This window comes from Centruroides vittatus, unplaced genomic scaffold (genome assembly GCF_030686945.1).
Source record: "Centruroides vittatus isolate TY-2023 unplaced genomic scaffold, ASM3068694v2 scaffold_907, whole genome shotgun sequence".
Classification (NCBI taxonomy): domain Eukaryota; kingdom Metazoa; phylum Arthropoda; class Arachnida; order Scorpiones; family Buthidae; genus Centruroides; species Centruroides vittatus.
The window spans coordinates 1,649,685-1,668,750 of record NW_027122720.1 but is presented as its reverse complement, the minus strand read 5'-3'; the positions used below and the strand labels follow the sequence as shown (position 1 = coordinate 1,668,750).

General features: G+C 29.1%; 2 protein-coding genes across 2 annotated transcripts; both read left to right on the top strand.

Moving 5' to 3' along the window:
• The first annotated feature begins 302 nt into the window (after window positions 1-302).
• Window positions 303-17,623, top strand: LOC136990336 (8-oxo-dGDP phosphatase NUDT18-like). Its single transcript, XM_067288728.1, has 6 exons — window positions 303-708; window positions 9,049-9,239; window positions 11,421-11,541; window positions 16,358-16,592; window positions 16,790-16,895; window positions 17,034-17,623. Exons 1-6 carry the CDS (start codon window positions 606-608, stop codon window positions 17,277-17,279), a joined length of 1,002 nt encoding a protein of 333 aa, XP_067144829.1. The 5' UTR covers window positions 303-605; the 3' UTR covers window positions 17,280-17,623.
• A 447-nt stretch (window positions 17,624-18,070) lies between these two features.
• LOC136990382 (coiled-coil domain-containing protein 81-like) lies at window positions 18,071-19,008 on the top strand. Its single transcript, XM_067288772.1, has 4 exons — window positions 18,071-18,290; window positions 18,355-18,416; window positions 18,483-18,639; window positions 18,704-19,008. The coding sequence occupies exons 1-4, from the start codon at window positions 18,146-18,148 to the stop codon at window positions 19,006-19,008; spliced, it is 669 nt and encodes a 222-aa protein (XP_067144873.1). The 5' UTR covers window positions 18,071-18,145.
• Window positions 19,009-19,066: the final 58 nt, after the last annotated feature.

Sequence of the window (19,066 nt, the reverse complement as noted above, 5' to 3'; positions counted from 1 at the left end):
GTTTTGAACCTTCCGCTCAAACAGAGCCCCAATAAATTTTTTCCATCCGAAACAACGCCCTTCATTTTAACGAGTTTTATATTCTCTCGCCGCAATATTAAGTTAATATAATTTAAAATTAAATTTATAGAATAGTTATTATTTTTACATTTATTTTTTTTATAATACATAAAAAAACTTTTTTCGAATTCGCACTCCAATCGTCGCGTCATCTGGTAGCGGAAGTACGCATTAAAATAACAAACCTGTCAAAATGTACATAATTGCGTTGCGTAATAACACGTGATTGGTTACATTGTATATTTCGAACGAACGACGTCCAATAAAGACATATTTGACAATTAACATATGTGTGTAATTGATTATTTTTTTTACGAATTACTTGACACGTGGGGTTTTCGAGTTATTTTAAGAACTTTTACGGCGTTTTAAATGCAGTTTTATTATTAATAATGAGTCATTTGTAGAAAAAGGTTGCGAGTAAACACCTCGAGGCGAAAATTCCTGCCGTGAGCAGTCATCTTTGAAAGAATTCTAATTACATTCGTCAATAAGTTAAGGTTTGCGAAGGAAGTGATGAACTTAAGTCGATAATATTCAAGAAAATGGATAAAATTGAATGTCATCTCGATAATATCATAAATGGTGTTGCCTTAGAAAACGATCAACCTGTAGACTATACTTTGGCGGAACAAATAGAGGATTTAAGTAAGTTTCTTCTTCATTCATGCATTCAATCGAATGTAATTTTACACGTGAAAACTTTCCCTAACGTTAAATTCTTTATAAAATTCCATTTTAATCATTTATTTACTTTCATTTCTGTGAATCTTTCTTCCACATTCAATGTTGATTATAAGAAGAAAAATAGAAGTTACTTTTAAGCTGTTCATTTAGATATAAAGTAAAATTGTCTGTAAATAATGCAGGCATTATCATCATTAAGTGAAGTGTTATTAAATGTAAATAACAGGTTTATCTTGATTAACATTTTAAATCACCTTAAGTAATTTGAAAATGTTACATAAGAGAAGGTGTATGTGACTAATAATCCATTCAGTAATTTAAGTTGTGTTTACAGCTATGTTTCCATTCTATATACTGTAATCCAGAATTAAGGAAGCAAACATTTCATGTTTTCATCAAAAATTTTATGAATTAAATATAATATTTAGTAACATAAAACAACAGAAATTGTTCAAAAACTATATCTATTTGTACTGCTGCATTTATCAGCTCTCGTCGTTATGATAATTGTCCATAGTTCTAGCATTTCGTCGTTCAAAATTTTGAAATTCTAAATGGACGTAATAATACGGGGCAACGTATTACTAATTAATATATAAGAAAACCATTCAAACTCTCAAAATTGTACAAATATCTTCACTTTATTATCTAAAAGTGGCTTCACGCATTCAGTATTTTCTCAATTGTTGAGCAATTATTTGGCCAATCCCAAGCAGTGTGGACAATTTACTTGTGATTAACATTTGGTATTTACCATTTTCCACTTCTTGTTGGTACTTTGTGGCAATTAAAAGGGGAAGTATAGGTAATTATTTGGCAATAGGCAAATACCAAATTTGTAGAGCCACCATAAACCTATATCAGATACTAGAATTGAACAAGGTTCAAACAGAATCCTGGAGCTTAAGACATTTGGAAGTAGATGAACAGTCTGGTAAGAAACAAAAATATTATTGGTTAAATCAGTATTTTCTTTTGTGATTAAGCAATGTCTGCAAATTATATAAAAGTAGATTAAATTATTATTAATATTCTAGTAAATGTCTGTTAAGAGATTTATATATCCTGAAAATTAACTTTGCTTATTAACTAAGTAATCAATATTAGGCTTTCTTCCAAGAGATTCCTGGAAAAAAGCCTAATATTGATTATCATTAGAATTTTAGTAGGTAATTTCATCTGATGAGAAAATCAAAAATTTATTGGATAATTAATTGCAATAATCAATGATATTGGTGTTAATGTTGCTGTGTACTGTAATTATTTATCCAGTATAATTATAGAAAGATAAAATTTTTTAAGAATTATACTTCAAAGATGACATGTCAGTTTTGACTTTTGTCTTTTTTGAACTATGCATAATAATGGATCTTGTCATTTCAGGTATAATGTGTCTCATGTGTTTATTCTTATAAATATGTATTCAAATTCAAATTTATTCTTACAAATGTGTATTCATTTATAAGAAGAATAATTTAATAGGAACAATTGACTTAAAAATAAAAATAAATACTGCACATATTGCCAATATCCAGCAGGAAGAAACTACAAAAAAGCAAATGTTTTCATCTGTGTTTAACAGGCTAACTGACCTTAGCAGTTTGAATGCAGTGTTAAAATAAATGGTTCAAACCAAAACATTACATAGCATCTTCCATGAAGAATGGCTTAGATCAGGGGTGTCAAACTCAAACTATTTAAGTGCCAATTTTTTGTCTGGAATATGACAGTGGGCCAGATGTTTTTATCTTTTGTGGCCAAAAATTTTCTAAAAAGTAGCCCAAAAGTAGCCGACTGAAAAACTCTTTTTTTAATAACCCGAGATTTGACGATAAATTTAAAAAAAACACCATTTATACTTTTCCAGTACTAACTATAATCACAGAACAAACACTTTCAGCCAATTTGCATGCCTGAAGCAGGTCTGTAAACAGATCCGAAAATAAGGATTGCAAAACTCAAAGTACAGGGATAAACTGTAATTTACTAATATTTCGAAAACACTCGTTTTATACGCAAAATATTGCGAGTTATGTAATAAATGATCTTGCGAAGACTGACTTTAATTTAAAATTCAAAGGATGAGATAAAGAAAACATAATATAAACAAAAAATTAAACATAAAAATAAATCAAATAAAATAAATAACTAAGTAATATGAATAAACTAGCAAATGGGCTCAGCATTGCTCGGGCCAATGATTTGGATGATTTGTACATTTGTAAATTAAGTTATTAGTATCAATGGTAATCTTCAACAACCATAGTAATTGTTATATAACACATACTTCTTGTTGCTGAGAATCATTTTACTGCTTCAAACGAATGTTTTTATCCTGATCAATTTTCTGGATCATTTACAATCGTTCTATAATTGAACCAATGTGCAATAACAAATTCGAATTTAAAACAGTCTCGAACATTTAGTTAAAAAATCAAAATATATAAAAATATTTATAACAATGTCTGAAATGTTGTCAATTTAATACACCTAACTACTCAATAAATCCAAAACTCAATGAAGACTAAACGTAGTTAAAAACAAAGAATCGCATCTAAAATAGTACAGTAGAAGCCGTTCTTCGGGTTAAGCCTTAATCCTCTCCCTCTCTCCTCTGCATGGGAATTTCCAAAAATCCCTTCTTAGTGTGCATTTTCATGACGTACCCTAACTGTGTACCAAATTTTACCTCTTTAAGTTTAACGGTTTGCTCTGGCTGATGCTGAATCAATCAGTTGGTCAGTCAGGACATGTTATTTTTATCTATATATATAAAATTACAACAACAATAATAATAATAATAATTGAGTTCAACAATATTATTTATTAAGTATGTCGTGGACTGCAAGTAATTGTCTTGCGGGCCATATCTTTGATATGCCTGGCTTAGATATTTATAAGAGTCAGAAATTTACAAAGCTGTATTTTTTCTTGCATCTATCAACTTTAGACATGTAGACTCCTTCCCTCCTGCATGGAAGTCATCTACTAAGTTTAATCTTACAATCCTCTCCCCTTCTCTCTCTTATGTCATCCATCTTTTAACATGTGAATGGCAATCTCCTATTTTCGGTTCAAACTGTTTGTTTTAACAGTTGCATTCAAAACTCAAAGGTCAATTAGCCTGGTGATGCCCATTAATTACAGATGAAAACATTTGCTTCCTTGTAGTTTCTTCTTGATAGATATTGGTTATATGTTATGTACAGTGTTTATTAACATATACCTGGTTTTAAGTGGTTGTATTTTCTTGTTGTATATCTAAGATAGGTTATCAAGATTTGTATGTAGAATACGAATTTATAAGAAATCTAATGATAATATAATGTCAGAGATCCAGAAATGGCAAGAAAGAAGAAATCTAGCCTAAAAATTAAACGTTAGAGGAAGTTACATAAACCTTTTAAGCATTTTTAGATTTTCATGTTTCTGTTAATATTTATATATTGATTAAATTTTTATTTAAAAGCATTTTTAAAAGTTGAATTTGACAGTTTGTTTAAATGTTTTGTTGACTTTAAATTTATTCACGTTTCCATGATTACAGTGTAAAATATTCATATCTAAATTTGTTCCTTTTTAATAGATTTAGAATTTGAATGTTGTTTAAACATTAAATTTAATATGTTTAATGTTTTTGATCTTGGATATAGTGTGTTCAAAATTGAAAACTTTTGGGTTATTTTCTGTTATATTGATAAACTCTACTTAAAAAGTTTATAATCTATGTTTTAGAAGGAAATTAAGTTTCAAAGTTTATTAATTAAACTACAGATAGTAATCTAGCATTTAAAGATACACATTGAAGACTGAATGAAAAAAAAATATACTTTTGAAGTCTTCTGAACATCCATTCTCAATCACCAGAATACAATTAGCATTAGCAGAGTCAACTTTTCTTTATAGGTTCTTTGCATATACTTATGCAAATTGTTTAAAAGTTCTTGTGACGTCTGATATTTGCCAAAGTTTCTTTGTAAAATAAACATTAAAATCACATCTGTAAAATTTAAAATAAAAATTAAAAACTGTTTTTAAAGAGTATCTCATCCTGATTTTTTAACGTTAATAGTAATCTTAAATTATTAAATGAAGTAATTGAAATTTTCTTATGTAAATAAGTGAAACAGTTATTGCTAAACTCTATTGAAAGGAAGTAAAGAAAGATATTGTTCTATAAATATTAAAATGATTTTTTTATTAACAAAATCTTGCACAGAAATCCTGCTAAGTTGTATAGTAATCTAAGTAATTTGGCATGGGGCAAGCTTTCAAGCTGCTTGCTATATCTGGTTAATAAATATTAATTTAATTATAATTATTAAATTTAATAAGAGATGGCACCTAATGCCTTTCTCTAGTGACAAATTATTTAGTAATTAAGTATAATTGCAGAAAAGTAGCCCAATGTAATCCAGGGTTTGTTTGGCTTTACGAATTTATCGGGTTTTGTGATGTTTGTTTATGTGTATATATGGTTAAATATAATAATATTTAACTAAATTAAATGTTATAGTTTAAGAATCTGGCTGTTTATTTGGTGTTTGAAATAATTATTTGGTTAGTTACATCATCAGATATCTAGTAACAATACTGAACAGAACTTTAAGCAATCGAACATGTCTAAAATTAAAGGTATGAAGTGATTCGAATCATACTCGTACACATTGGTATTAAATATCTGTGTGTTAGATTAGTAATATTGTACCAATGTGCATGTACACAGTTTCAATTACTTTAAACCTTTATATTTAAATGTGTTTATTGCTTAAAGTTCTGTTCAGTATTCATTACTACATATATGACGATGATCGTGGGTAACAAACAAAAATGTTTATATTATTAATTTTACTGGTTTTGAATATATTTTCTCTTTTCATTACATACAACCAGTTTTTCGAAGAAGTGCAAATGTAAATGATACTTTAATCATTTGAAAATCTGTAAATCCCTCTATATAATTTTATCTGATCTTTATATAAGATTTTAATAATAAACAATCAAATATATGCAATTTCATAAATATTCTATTTTTTAGAAACTTTGGAAATGCAACTCCATCTTCCATCAAACTTAAAGCTTACTTGAAGAGTCACATATCATTTTGTATTATTTTCAAGAGGAACCTCTCATCTTTAGTGATACGCATTAAAATTTAAATACAGATTACACTTTTGAATGAAAATTTCATTCAGGAGATTTTAACTAGAAAATTATTATATTGAATAAATGACAATCTACTTTATCACAAAAGTTAATTAAATTTTTTTAAGATATATAAGATGATGTGTAATCCAGTAATCTAGCATATGAAAGTGTTAGATTACAGATTTATTTAGCTTAATTAATGGTCTGTGAAACTTAATTTTCTTCTTAAAATTTATAAAGTAATTCAAGTGAAATTGCAGTCTTGGAAGTGATATGTGTAAGTCAGAACTGTATGTATTAAAGAATTTAAATGAGAATCGATTACCGTATTTACTCGCATATAAGACAAGGTTTTTATTCATTTTTCACTGTTTCAAAAACTTAGGTCATCCTATATGCACGAGCGAAGGATTCTTTGCGTTTTTGCAATAATTTTTGTGAACCATTATTTGCATTTTTTACGGGATACTCACTTTATGGTGTTTAAAAACAATAGTATCTTATCTGGGTCATTTGCATCGTTCTTGTGTATTGTCAAGACTAAAGAAGAAAAGCAAAACTTTTGAATTGAATTCCAAAATTACATAGGAGCCGGATATAAGTTTAAATTTATTCCCATATGAAAACAGATGATTATTCGAAATCAGAATTCAGAGAAACTCATAAGTGTAATTGATGGAGAGTGGATTCAACTGTTAAGAATAGGCAAAAAAAGTTCCAGATTGTCCAGCTTTACATGAACAAATTATGTTGTCGATTTTACAAGATTTGTCCTTAAAGTTTAAAATGCCAGTAATTTTTGTGGGACAATGCATGCATTTATGTGCATTTGATATAAAATTAGAATTTGTATTAATAAATCTAATAAAAATAAAAATAGACAACCATTCCAACTTCAGCAAAAATTCTTTAATCCTAAGAACGTTTTCAAACGCATTAAGCGTCCATCTTCAGTTACTTCCTTTAAATCGAATATGAAATTCGAACAAATATTAATTCATAACCGAACACGTGGGACAGAAGGACCATAACCGAACACGTGGGAGGAATAGAAACCAACCAAGAGAAAAAGTGATCCTCGATTACATTCCTTTTCTTAAGCTGTTAGTTAAAAGGATTTCCAGGAGTAGGAATTTGCAAGTTATTTATCGACGCAATCCGACTATATACAAGCTTTTAAGGAATGATAAGATGAAGTATGAGCGTAACTCACTAACAGGAATTTATTCGATACCATTAAGGGATCATAGGTTCGAATTCTAAATTAGTATATATAGGGGCAACTTTGAGAAATTTAAAAAAGAGGATTAATGAACACAAACGATCGGTGGAAAAATCAGTAGATAGTACGGTCCTGGCCAATTATGCTAAGCAGCAGGGCATCACGGTCTTTTGGGACCAAGCCTCTATCATCAGGTCTACTAGATCGAGACACGCAATAAAGTTTTTCGAAAAATTGGAAATTCACAGAGCGCAGAGAAGTACGCAATGCATTAATTATAGGGACGCTGATGGGCTTTCCACGGCTTGGAAATCTTTGTGCGATGATTTGGACTAAACATAGAAGTACGATAATCCTAGAGCTGATATTGGTCTTGTTTTAAGTCTTTAATAACGGATGAGGATAATTGTAAAGAAATACTGCGATAATCCGTGATTGGTTTAAACCGCATGTTTGTTTTTTGTTTCGTTTTTTATTTTTTGTTTTATTTTTAATTTATTTTTATTTGTTTATGAAATATTGGCATAATTTTGTAAAATTACGATAATCCTGTTCATTTTATTTTATTTTATTTTTATTTATTTATTGTAATCGTACCGTTAATTTACGTAATATTTGTTCGAATTAATATTTGTTCGAATTTCATATTCGATTTAAAGAAGTAACTGAAGATGGACGCTTAATGCGTTTGAAAACGTTCTTAGGATTAAAGAATTTTTGCTGAAGTTGGAATGGTTGTCTATTTTTATTTTATATTGTCTCTTCAGTAAGGAAGTATAGTTTTATTTAATAAATCTAATTTTCTTTATTTTGCTCGTTAAAGTCACACCTCATCCTATATGCAAATAAATACTGTACTTCATTTTAAAAATACAATATAGTGTAAATGAAACACTTGACCCTTTGACATCCTTTATTCAATTATCTCTTACATTGGTCAAGATATGTTTTCAGCAATTATTGCCTCTGTAAAGTTATGCTTTAAGATCTTGTACATCACCTTTCAGAGGAGCAATAAGTGTACTAAACAAGTCTTTACTGATATAAGAGATAATTTAATAAAGTATATTGAATGGTCAAGTGTTTTCATCTATGCTACATTGCATTTTTAAAAATGTATTAAAGATTTGAAACATGATTCCAAAATCAATTACTTTACTTAATTAAAAATTAAATAAGTTTTGTGATAATTTTTTAAATTACAGCTTCCTTCTATAAAATCACAATTATTGGCAAAAATTTTAAATGAAGAATGTTATATTTTTTATTTTAAAATTATTTCAAAGTTTATTTCTTAATTCAGAGATATGCAAACTTTTCTTAGTCGTGTCTCCCTTTTATGGCTACTTTAATATTCACTTCTCTTCTCCAATTGATATAAACAAAATAAATGTTTTTATTTTAGTAAGAAAATAAATTTTTTATTTATTATTTGTTTTATTTTTAATTTTATAAATAAATAAATGCATTTGTCCTTTTTGGAGAAATGTCTGTGCTCCTTGTGACAGTTCGTGTCAATGCTGGAATGCATCCCAAGTTTTGTAGACCACTGCATGAGGCTATTAACACATGGGCCTATCCATCCATGACTGGGGGGCCTTATCTTATTGCTCATGACTAATATTTTTTTCTCTAGTTATATCTATCCTAATGCCTCTAAAGAATCAGAAACTGGATCAGAAGTGCTTAAAACAGCCATGTCATATGCAAATTACAATGGCAATTGTATTGCATTCTGTATGTACTAAATAAATCTTTGCATTACTGTTTATCTAATTTGCAATAATTCTTTTTTACTTACAAATACTAATAGGAGACCATCCTCGGGGTATGGAGAAATTACACAACTTTATTTCCTATATGATATACATCTTACACATACATTAGTATTCTTATGTTTAAAATTTATTTTTTCTTTTTATTAATTACAGTATCCAAGAATGTCGAACCTTTGGTTTCGTCTGACTACAGACCCATTGTGAAAAAGTCAGTGGCTTATATTGTTGCTGTTGTTTTAATAAATGAAGATGATGAAGTCTTGATGATGCAAGAAGCAAAGAGTTCGTGTGCTGGAGAATGGTATTTACCAGCTGGAAGAATGGAAGTAGGAGAGAATATTGTTGTAAGTATGAATTTTCTAGTGAAATGTGTTAAACGATTAACATTCAATTCTTTTTACGTATATGTCCTTATTGTTTTATTTTTTCTTTTTATATTGTCTACTTGATCCTTGTTTATAAATAGAACTTACTATACTGGTATAGTTTCTGATTATCAAAGAGAGGAAGTCTTAGTGAAAAAGTAAAACAAAATATCTTTATTTTCACTTGTACACTCTTTTTGTGAATTTAGACCTGTATGCTCCTCTTCGGCAAATTTACGACATTCTGTAACAATTGTATAAACTTTTAAAACAATTATATTACACTCAACAATATTTGAGATAATTAAGGTGAAAATAAAGATATTTTGTTTTACCTTTTGACTAAGACTTTCTCTCTGCTAATCAGAAACCACACCAGTATAATAAGTCCTATTTATAAATAAGGTCCTAGTAGACAATATAAGAAGAAAAAAATATTCAAATAATTATAACATCAATGTTTTTAATGGTATTTGAATTGAAAAAACAATGTGAAAAAATTATTTTATATAATTCAATATATTAATTTTACATGAAGGTAATTTAAATAAACTTATGAGAGAATTTTTCCTTTATTTAGAGTAATTATATGAAAATATTTGAATTTTTAACGTACTTACAAAATCTTTAAAGCAAAATAATTAAAGTAGTATGAAAGATTTGTTTTTCACTACAGAAAAATTTTCAGATAAGATATTTTAAGAACTGCTTAATATTTAAGCACTTTTTTATCTTTATTGCTGGAATGAAAATAAAAGCTGGTTAATGTTACCTATGGTTCCAAAATGGCGGCTCGTCTCTGATTCCAGCAAATAGAAGAAAGCAGACAGTGGGGACGCACATTCTAACCTAACCTAATCTAACCTATTCTAATAAATTACCATAATTATTACCAACAAAATTATTAGAATAGGTTAGATTAGGTTTAGAACGTGCGTCCCCACTGTCTGCTTTCTTCTGTTTGCTGGAATCAGAGACGAGCCGCCATTTTGGAACCATAGGTAACATTAACCTAAAATCTTTACATAACCTGCCTCATCATATATCCCCATGCTTATGGAATCAGCAATTACTCCTAGATGTGAGATTTTTAATTAAAAATACAGAAATATATATATGTTCTTAAATCTCATTTTGACCCAAATTATAATATGAATTATAAGATTAATACAAATTCTCTTATTAAACAATACAACAAAACTTTTAAATCATACACTTGACAAAATAATTAGTATTTGAGTTTAAATAATGGGCCTTATAAAAATGAGCTTTAAAAGAAAAATATAATTATTATAAACATTCAATTCTAATTCATTCCAGTCCCTTTTGTATACTTTTTTACAACATAATTTAATAATTGCAAATAACTCTATCATATTTGGTTCCTGTAATATTCAAGTTATCTATCAAAAATATATATCTTTTGATAGGTGACCATTAAGTTTGTTCAATTATTCATTTTGCTGAAATAATAAGGTGTTTTATCTATAGAATTTACATATAAACCAAAAACTGGAACTAATATATTCACAATAAAATAAATAAATGTTGGTTTTAATGCTATAAGACAGAATACGTTGCATCATAACATTACACTAGATCAAGTTTAATGGAAATTTAACATCGGCAAAGAATTACTATACAGTTGAATATTTGAAGTGCTGTTTAGTGTGTTTCATTTGCACAGAAGAAAGAAAAGTGAAGCAGACAGTTGTGAACAAGATATTTTTAAAAGAGCAGAAATTTAAGCACTAGAATAACTATGTATTCTCTTAAGAAAGGACAATTATTATATGTTTTCCTGACTTTCAAACATCAGTTTTTATTATGTTATAACCCTCTATGTATGCTTATATTTTATGCATAAACGTTTCTCAATTTTCATGAGATTTTCATATTTAAATCCAAATGAATTTTTAACAACTTGCAACCAACTTTCTGTAACTTTTTGAGTCATTTTGGTTGGAGGATTATTTTTATTTTTTGTTTACGCTTGCAATTTCATATTTTAAACTCACTTTAATGAACAATGTACATAATTCAAATAATCATCTATCAAATCTTTATACAGTATTTGTAATAGATTTAAAATATATACGAAAACAAAAAGAATAAAAGATTACATATAATTTTAAGTTTCGATTTGGTAAAATGTTTTAGGATGCAGCAAAAAGGGAATTATTGGAAGAAACTGGGCTTCGATTTGAACCAACCACTCTTCTCAGTGTAGAATGTTCTGGTGGACAATGGTATCGTTTTACATTAACTGGTGACGTAACAGGTAAATATTAACTTAGTTTTATTCATATCTTTTTACTGATTTAAAAAAAGAAATTTCTATGTAGTTTTGATTTATTAAAATATATATAAAAATATAAATAATATAAAATTTTAGAATTTATTAATATTAATTCCAAAAACATTTTGAAAATATCTTTTTGGAAGTTTAACACACTACAATGAGTAAAAAGTTAACTAATATTTATTTCTTCCACTGAAAACATAGTAGAGATGTTCAGTTAATATCTAGGATTTGTTATTTATTACTTTAAAATTATAGTCCAGCAATGAGTTGCTTAACTTTCTTGGCAACTTTTAAAACTGCATGTGTGGCACCATCTGTTATGATATTTTATTATTAAAAACTTTTTATATTTTCAATTATAAAATGACAAAAAGCTTAATTATGAGGGTAGGACAGTTTTATACAAAATTTTAAATGTTAATGACAATTTTACTCATTATTAAGTCTAATCCTATTCAAGATATGACACATGACTGCCCCCTTTATCTCCCCATCCCACTAACCTTTAACCACCAAAATTTAATAGCATCAATCCCCTAATACACAAACCTTCCTGCAAAATTTCAGAAATTTTTAACTAAAAGTGCAAGAGTTATTAAACTTCAAAGAGGGTGAACAAAATCCTGCCTTGCGCACACACACACACTAAAACATCCATACATACAGAAAAAAGTCCCCAAATTTTTTTTTTGCATTTCTCAATATTTCAAGGTTCCAAGTCCAAAAATATAAAAATGTTGGGGTTATTATTTTGACTGCTCACCATACTTTCCCTGTTATGTATAACAGAACTGAAAAAGTAATAAAAAATGAAATTTGAATATAGAAGTAAAATATTTGCATTTGTGAGAGTGGAGACAGGGAATAATTTTAGTAAATACTACAAAAACTAAAATATTATTTTTTCATAAAAACGACAAATTTTTGTCGATGAAAAAGTGCTTTTTTTTTCCACTATTGTCTTCCTGTGACAAGATGTTATCGCCAGTTTTTGACGAATAACCGGCCATTTCGACTCATCGGCGCATTCCGTCGGATGATAAAAATCCAAATGGCTGATCAGAGAGAATTTACGATAAAAAGTGCAGAAATTGCTGTCTCAGCACAGACTCTGCCATAGAAGCCAGCAGACCAGGCTCCCGTCTGTTGTCCCTCTCTCGGCCCACCTCTCTCCATTCAACTTCAAAAACAATACCTCACATACTAAGGAAGACATCTATCAAGCCACCAGAGGTATTATCTAATCAATTGTAAACTCACTCTCAGTATTTAGAGGTGTATATAGTTAGATATCGATATAGCAACATATTTCTTTGTGTATTTCTTTATTTTATTCATTAAACTTTTGTTTGTAAATTGTTAACCTGGCTCAAATTGGATTTACTACAGACTGGACTCTATTGACAAACATACTCACAGCTTCTCAACTCATGATACTCCTATACGATTGATAGCCATCCACTGACATTTGAGCAGGCCTCACTGGTCCTAAGCCGCTATAAGGGCTAGAGGAAGCTATATTAAGTTTGAGACTTCCCCAAGCCTACGGCTTCCCACACGTTGTTTGTATCATTGAATACATTCCAGATGCATCAGTCTCGGCCACAACCAATGCACTTGTAAATGGTTTAATAAGTTTTTACTGAAACTTCTGGCAGCCAAACAAGATGGTAGAAACAAATGGTATGGTGCTATATTGACATTTTCAGACTTATTTTGTCAAAATAACTTTGGGTTAATACAGATGAGTAGTAAAAACGGTGTTAATTATATCACTGTGGAGGTAGCCATATTGCTTCATCAGAGTTCATCATATCTTCAGTCTGATGAGTGCAATGTGCATTTGTCACCAACCAATTAACTCATTAGTGAATGTTAGAAGATATTTTAGTATATTGGAGTTCACCATTTCCTTGTTGAAACATACTGGAATGTATCTATTACAATCCTAACAGAATAAAATTCATTAATAAGAGTATTAAAAACGTTCAAAATATAAAATTTGTCACCTTTTCTTAATGTTTTATTTTATGCTTACAGATATAATAAATGAATAAATCTTAAGAATAATAGATTTTAAATATTAAATTATTGATACTTGAAATATATTTACAGTAGAGCGTCGTTTATCTGAAAGCGTTCCAGTCAGACTGTGTCGTGCCAAATCAAATGTTTTTGATACTACATTAACTTCCAAAATATAATTTTTTTGTTTTTATATTTTTCAATATATTTATTTTGTTTGTAAAAAATAAAGAAATAATTTTTAACGATACAATAGCCACGATTATTATTTTAAAAATTACATTAGGCTTAACATCGACAAAAATTCAACTTGTAGCGACACGCAATGGAGAAAGATTTCAAAATGGGATAGGTTAATGTATTTTTTCGTACATTATCAGTTATCCAAAAAATAAGTTATCCAAACAACCCAGTCCCCAATTGATTTGGATAAACGACGCTCTACTGTATATGTAAATGACTACGTACAAATGGAAATAGGCCTCATTTTATTGCTTTTTGTTAATGTTTTGATCTAGCTATATAATGCCTCAAAAGCAGTGTTTCCAAAGTATTGTTCCGTACTTTGGGGCTAAGCAGAACATTTTCATGAGGTATGTAGCAATTTTCAGCTATGTACTGTGCCACTGACACAGAGAATCATTAATTGTTAACCTCAAAAAATTTCTTTTCTTTGTACTGGGAGATGAAATTGCTGTTACCCCTCAGGCTTCAAGGGAAAGTTGTATAGTAAAACCTTTCAAACAACTTTCCCTTTAGCCAATTTCATCTCAAATTGATTAAGCCAATTTCATGTTTAAAGAGTTAAGAAAGAATGCTGTAGTAACAAATTATTTTATATGTATATATTTGTAAATCAATTGAAGACACAGTCTGTCCAAAAAAAATCTTCGGTAACCACCATTCCTTAACTTCCAGAATATAAACCATTCCACACGTTCCAGAATATAAACCATTGACAACCAGACTGGATGAATGGAAAGGATAAGACGTCTGTAAGATCTGCCAGTACCAATTTTAACTCTATAATTTTAATTGGATATTTTTCTGTGTTTTTTAAAGGAATGCTTTTAAACTTGATGGCCAAGCAGCCTAAAAAGGAAGGTCCGTCGTCAAAGGTTAATATTCTGGAACATGTGAAGTTAATAAATGGTGGTTACCAAAGATTTTTTTGGGCAGACTGTGTCTTCAATTGATTTACAAAAAATTACCATCTGATGAAATTATACAATGTATATATCTAAATATATAAAATTATTTGTCCTGACTGGCTGATTGACTGACTGATTCATCATCGCCCAGAGAAAAACCGCTGAACCTAAAGAGGTAAAATTTGGTGCACGGTTAGGGTATGCCATGGGAATGCACACTAAGAAGAGATTTTTTTGAAATTCCTCTGCAGGGGAGAGGGAGAGCATTGAGCTTAACTGGAAGAACAGCTTCTACTGTACTATGTTAGATGCAATTTTTTTGTTTTCAACTATGTTTAGTCTTTATTGAGTACTTAGGTGTATTAAATTGATAACATTTCTGACATTGTTATAAATATTTTTATATATTTTGATTTTTTAACCAAATATTCGAACCATTTTAAATTCGAATTTGTTATTGCATATTGGTTCAGTTCAGTTATAGAACGATTGTAAACGTTCCAGAAAATTGATCAAATTGAAAACAGTTCATTTGATTCTCAGCAATTCTTATCATTCTCAGCGGTAGGTGTTATATAGTTGTTGAAATACTGAAAATAAATGGTGTTTGCTTGCAAAATCCGCACGGGCGAAGTCACGCGTAACAGCTAGTTTCGTAATAAATTATGAATTCTTCTACTCGAGTTGCTTATAAGTGGTGCAATTAAGTAGTTTGGAAAAAAATTTTTTGACAAGGAGTACTCAGGTGTACAAAAATTTAAGAATGGGTACATGGATATCACAACTTTAAAACAGTGTTTTTTCAAAGAAATTGGGCCAGGACCCTGAGAGCCAAAAATGCCCCAATAATTTGTACTGTACAGTGAAAAAATAATTTTGATTCAGAATACTTTGTAAATACAAAACTCCCATTTAACTAAACCAATTATTCGAACTACCACTTGCCCTCCTTTCTTTCTTTCTCTCTCTCCCACTGATGTCACACAGTAATTCTCTATCTTCTGTGAACAAAACTTTGATGAAAACATGTTCTTATCATGGTGCAAAAAGTTGAGATCATCAGGGCATTGCAAGAAGGAAAGTCTGGGAACGTATTGCTGAAAAATACGGTGTGGGAGTAGCTACTGTTTTGGACATTAAGAAAAATAGTGACATAATACTTCAGTTCACTTCTACCATGGAAAGTAGTTTGCTGTGACAGATCTGTACAATGCTACTCACACATTGATGAATAAATAAAATACAGTACAATACTGTGCTACTATTTTGTAATTTCATTCTTTATATGTTAATCCACTTATCTGAATTTTTGACTATCCAGATCATTGCAGATCAAATCAGTTTGGATAATCACAGTTCTATTGTAATCATTTTATAAATTTTTACAATATAAAAGTGAAGTAGCAACGATGTAAAACATTGCAAAATAAAGGAATAAAAATTTTTCTATTAACTGTTTATTATAAAATATATCAAAATTTCCAATGCTAAATAATAAATGGGCCTATTGATCTTAAGTGCGTGTGAATTTTATTTTTTGTAAAATTTTACAGATGCTTGTCTATGCTATTTACTTGGTGATAGACTAATTACATATATATCTGGTCTCTTTAAAGGTGGAGAATTAAAAACAGTTGCCAAGGCAGATGCCGAATCTCTACAGGCAAGTTGGATAAAAGATATCGATCAGCTTAGTTTGAGAGCTTTTGACATTATCCCTCTAATAGAAAAGACGAGAATTTATTACAAAAATAAATTCAATGGAATGTGGCACAATCCCATTTTGCCTGCCTTATGTCCGCATAATTGCCTTCTGCTACGATTAGTAATCATTATAAGGAAAAGAACAAAGTATGTTCATTCTTAACAAATTTGCCTCATGTAATTCTTATTTCTAATATTTGGGTAATGAATAAACGAAGAAATGATGTAAAAATTCAACTTGAACACAAACCTGGTTTGTGTTCAAGTTGCAGAATAAGCACCGGCACGGTTTCATAAACACTACAGTAAAAATTCAAATTAAATAATTTCTAATTTTTATACAGCAACAGAATTCATGTCTTAGTATCAGAAAATCAGCAAGCTCATCTACCTGTATGTGAAATAAACCCAGTGAAAAGTATTCACACTGTACTAAGGAGGTTTATTCAGGTAAATAAACTTGATTTTAAAAATTACCGGTAAAAAACCTTAGATGTATATTAAAAATAATGAAATGGACACTTTTGTTTGGTTAAATGTATTTAATTTTTATTCAATAAGAGTAATATTTTACAATGTATTTTATAGTACCTGTTTGGACCAGATTTACCAAGTCACAAGCCTCACGGAGTATTGTCGGTGGAACACAACGGTGATCCACCTAAAGAACACGACGGATTATGTCTGAGTATACTGGTATCCTGCAAGGATGCTCTGGAAGACGTGCCTCTCAATCACGGATTTACGTGGTTAGAAGTCAGTCGAGAAATGGGTGAAGATCTGCTTAAAAGAACAGAAAAGAATATGACAATTAGTCTGTCGGTGAAGCGGTAACATGTTTCACGAGCTATAGTCGAGATAACAATTACATTTTAACCACCGCAGACTAGTAAAGCAATTAATTTGAATAGGGATTTGGAAAACATTCAAAATGTCTTATGAATTTTAAGATACTAACACCATTTCTGAATTTATGCTATGTTTAATAAACTATATCTTATTATACGACATGAAGTTACAGTTATAGTTTCTAATATATTTAAAGATTAGAAAATTTATTCTGAATGTATTTAATATAATAAAATATGTAATCACAATATGAATACAAAAACAATTTGGAAACCTTCATAAAAAAAAAGTTAGACATAGAGGCACTGGAGCAAAGATGAATTGCTAATGTTCGTTAATAAATTAATATTTACAGCCGAGTAATGGCAGATTTATTCAAGTGGATTGGCAAATTTACAATTGTTTTTATTTATATGTTTACATTTGATAATTATATGCAAGTTTTTGACAAGTAAATTTTTAATGACATTCCAATTTATTTATAATTCGATTTATATAATTACATCCAATGTAATGAGTTTTTTTTTATTTAATTGAGATAATACACGTATTAACCAAATTATATATTTATTATTATAATTTTAATAGTGTAAAATCATTTTTAAAATTAAAAAGTTATAGCATTAATGTAATAGCTATGGCAACGTTTATTTTTATTGATCTTAAACAATTTAAGGTTCGACTGTTTATATATTTGAAATTTTTTTTTGTTTATATCTTTTATAAAAAAATAATTTTTTTATGTATGTGATAAAATATTTTTGAATAAAGAATATGAAACACAACAATCTTCATCTGTTTATTAATAAAAAAATTAACAATTATAAACACTTAATTGTTGACCGTTGAAAATGGCAGAGAAAACTAAATGTAATTGTTTTCCTCTTCCACAATCTAAATGTATCTTGGATGAAGTAAGTGACAGCATCCCTGATATCATCATCAGGAGCACCGGGATGAAAGGATCACCAATTGATAAACTTATTACTGTTCGAGGTATTAATTACAATAATAATAATAATATAAGAAGAAAACTGCATAAATAATAAATTTCTTGCAGAAATTGATAGAGTTTGGGATGAAATTGGGAAATTTATATATAATGAAATGATGCAACAGAAAGTAAGTTTAATATCTAGTATTAATCAATTAGAATTACTGAAATTCAAACATGTTTTCCCTCTTAAGTGTGTTATTGTTCCCAATATCGGAATTTTCAACTTTATTTATATTCCTTTGGATATCTCTCAAAAGAAGAAACTTTTTACTCTGAAACCTTTCCTAACTCTAAGCGAAAGACTGCTTAATAATTTTGGAATTAGCTTCACTGAGAAGCGCGTTGAAGGTATTCAGGGTTGCCAATTTCTTGTAAAAAGCGGGCAAAGTCTTCATTAAGCTTTCTTTTTCAGATTCTTTACCCGTAATTAGATTAAACTTTCATAAAGTAGCGATTCAAAGCGGTTGCAATCGAGTGAAAGTGGATCAAGTCTATAGAACGATAATCAGCGGATTGAATCGCTGTTTGAGAGAGAGGAGCGACATCGATTTTAATTTTCCTCATATCGGAGTTTTGAAATTCAGAGGAATTAAAGCCAAGATGATATTCGATAAGAAGTTTTTGGATAAAATCGAAAAAGTTGAAATTCATACCGAAATAACAATTAAGAATTTTAGAAAAGAAATGAATCTACACAATAGCGAAATTCAAATTTAAAACTAACAAAAAAAAAATATTTGGGCATTTAACGATAATAAAAATTCTTATATTTATT

Coding starts and splice junctions, on each gene's coding strand:
- LOC136990336 (XM_067288728.1), top strand. CDS start 606: ATGGATAAAATTGAATGTCATCTCGATAATATCATAAATGGTGTTGCC. Junction 11,542..16,357: donor ATTAACTGGTGACGTAACAG/GTAAATATTAAC, acceptor GTCTCTTTAAAG/GTGGAGAATTAAAAACAGTT. Junction 16,593..16,789: donor ATTATAAGGAAAAGAACAAA/GTATGTTCATTC, acceptor ATTTTTATACAG/CAACAGAATTCATGTCTTAG.
- LOC136990382 (XM_067288772.1), top strand. CDS start 18,146: ATGGCAGAGAAAACTAAATGTAATTGTTTTCCTCTTCCACAATCTAAA. Junction 18,291..18,354: donor TAAACTTATTACTGTTCGAG/GTATTAATTACA, acceptor AATTTCTTGCAG/AAATTGATAGAGTTTGGGAT. Junction 18,417..18,482: donor ATGAAATGATGCAACAGAAA/GTAAGTTTAATA, acceptor TTCCCTCTTAAG/TGTGTTATTGTTCCCAATAT.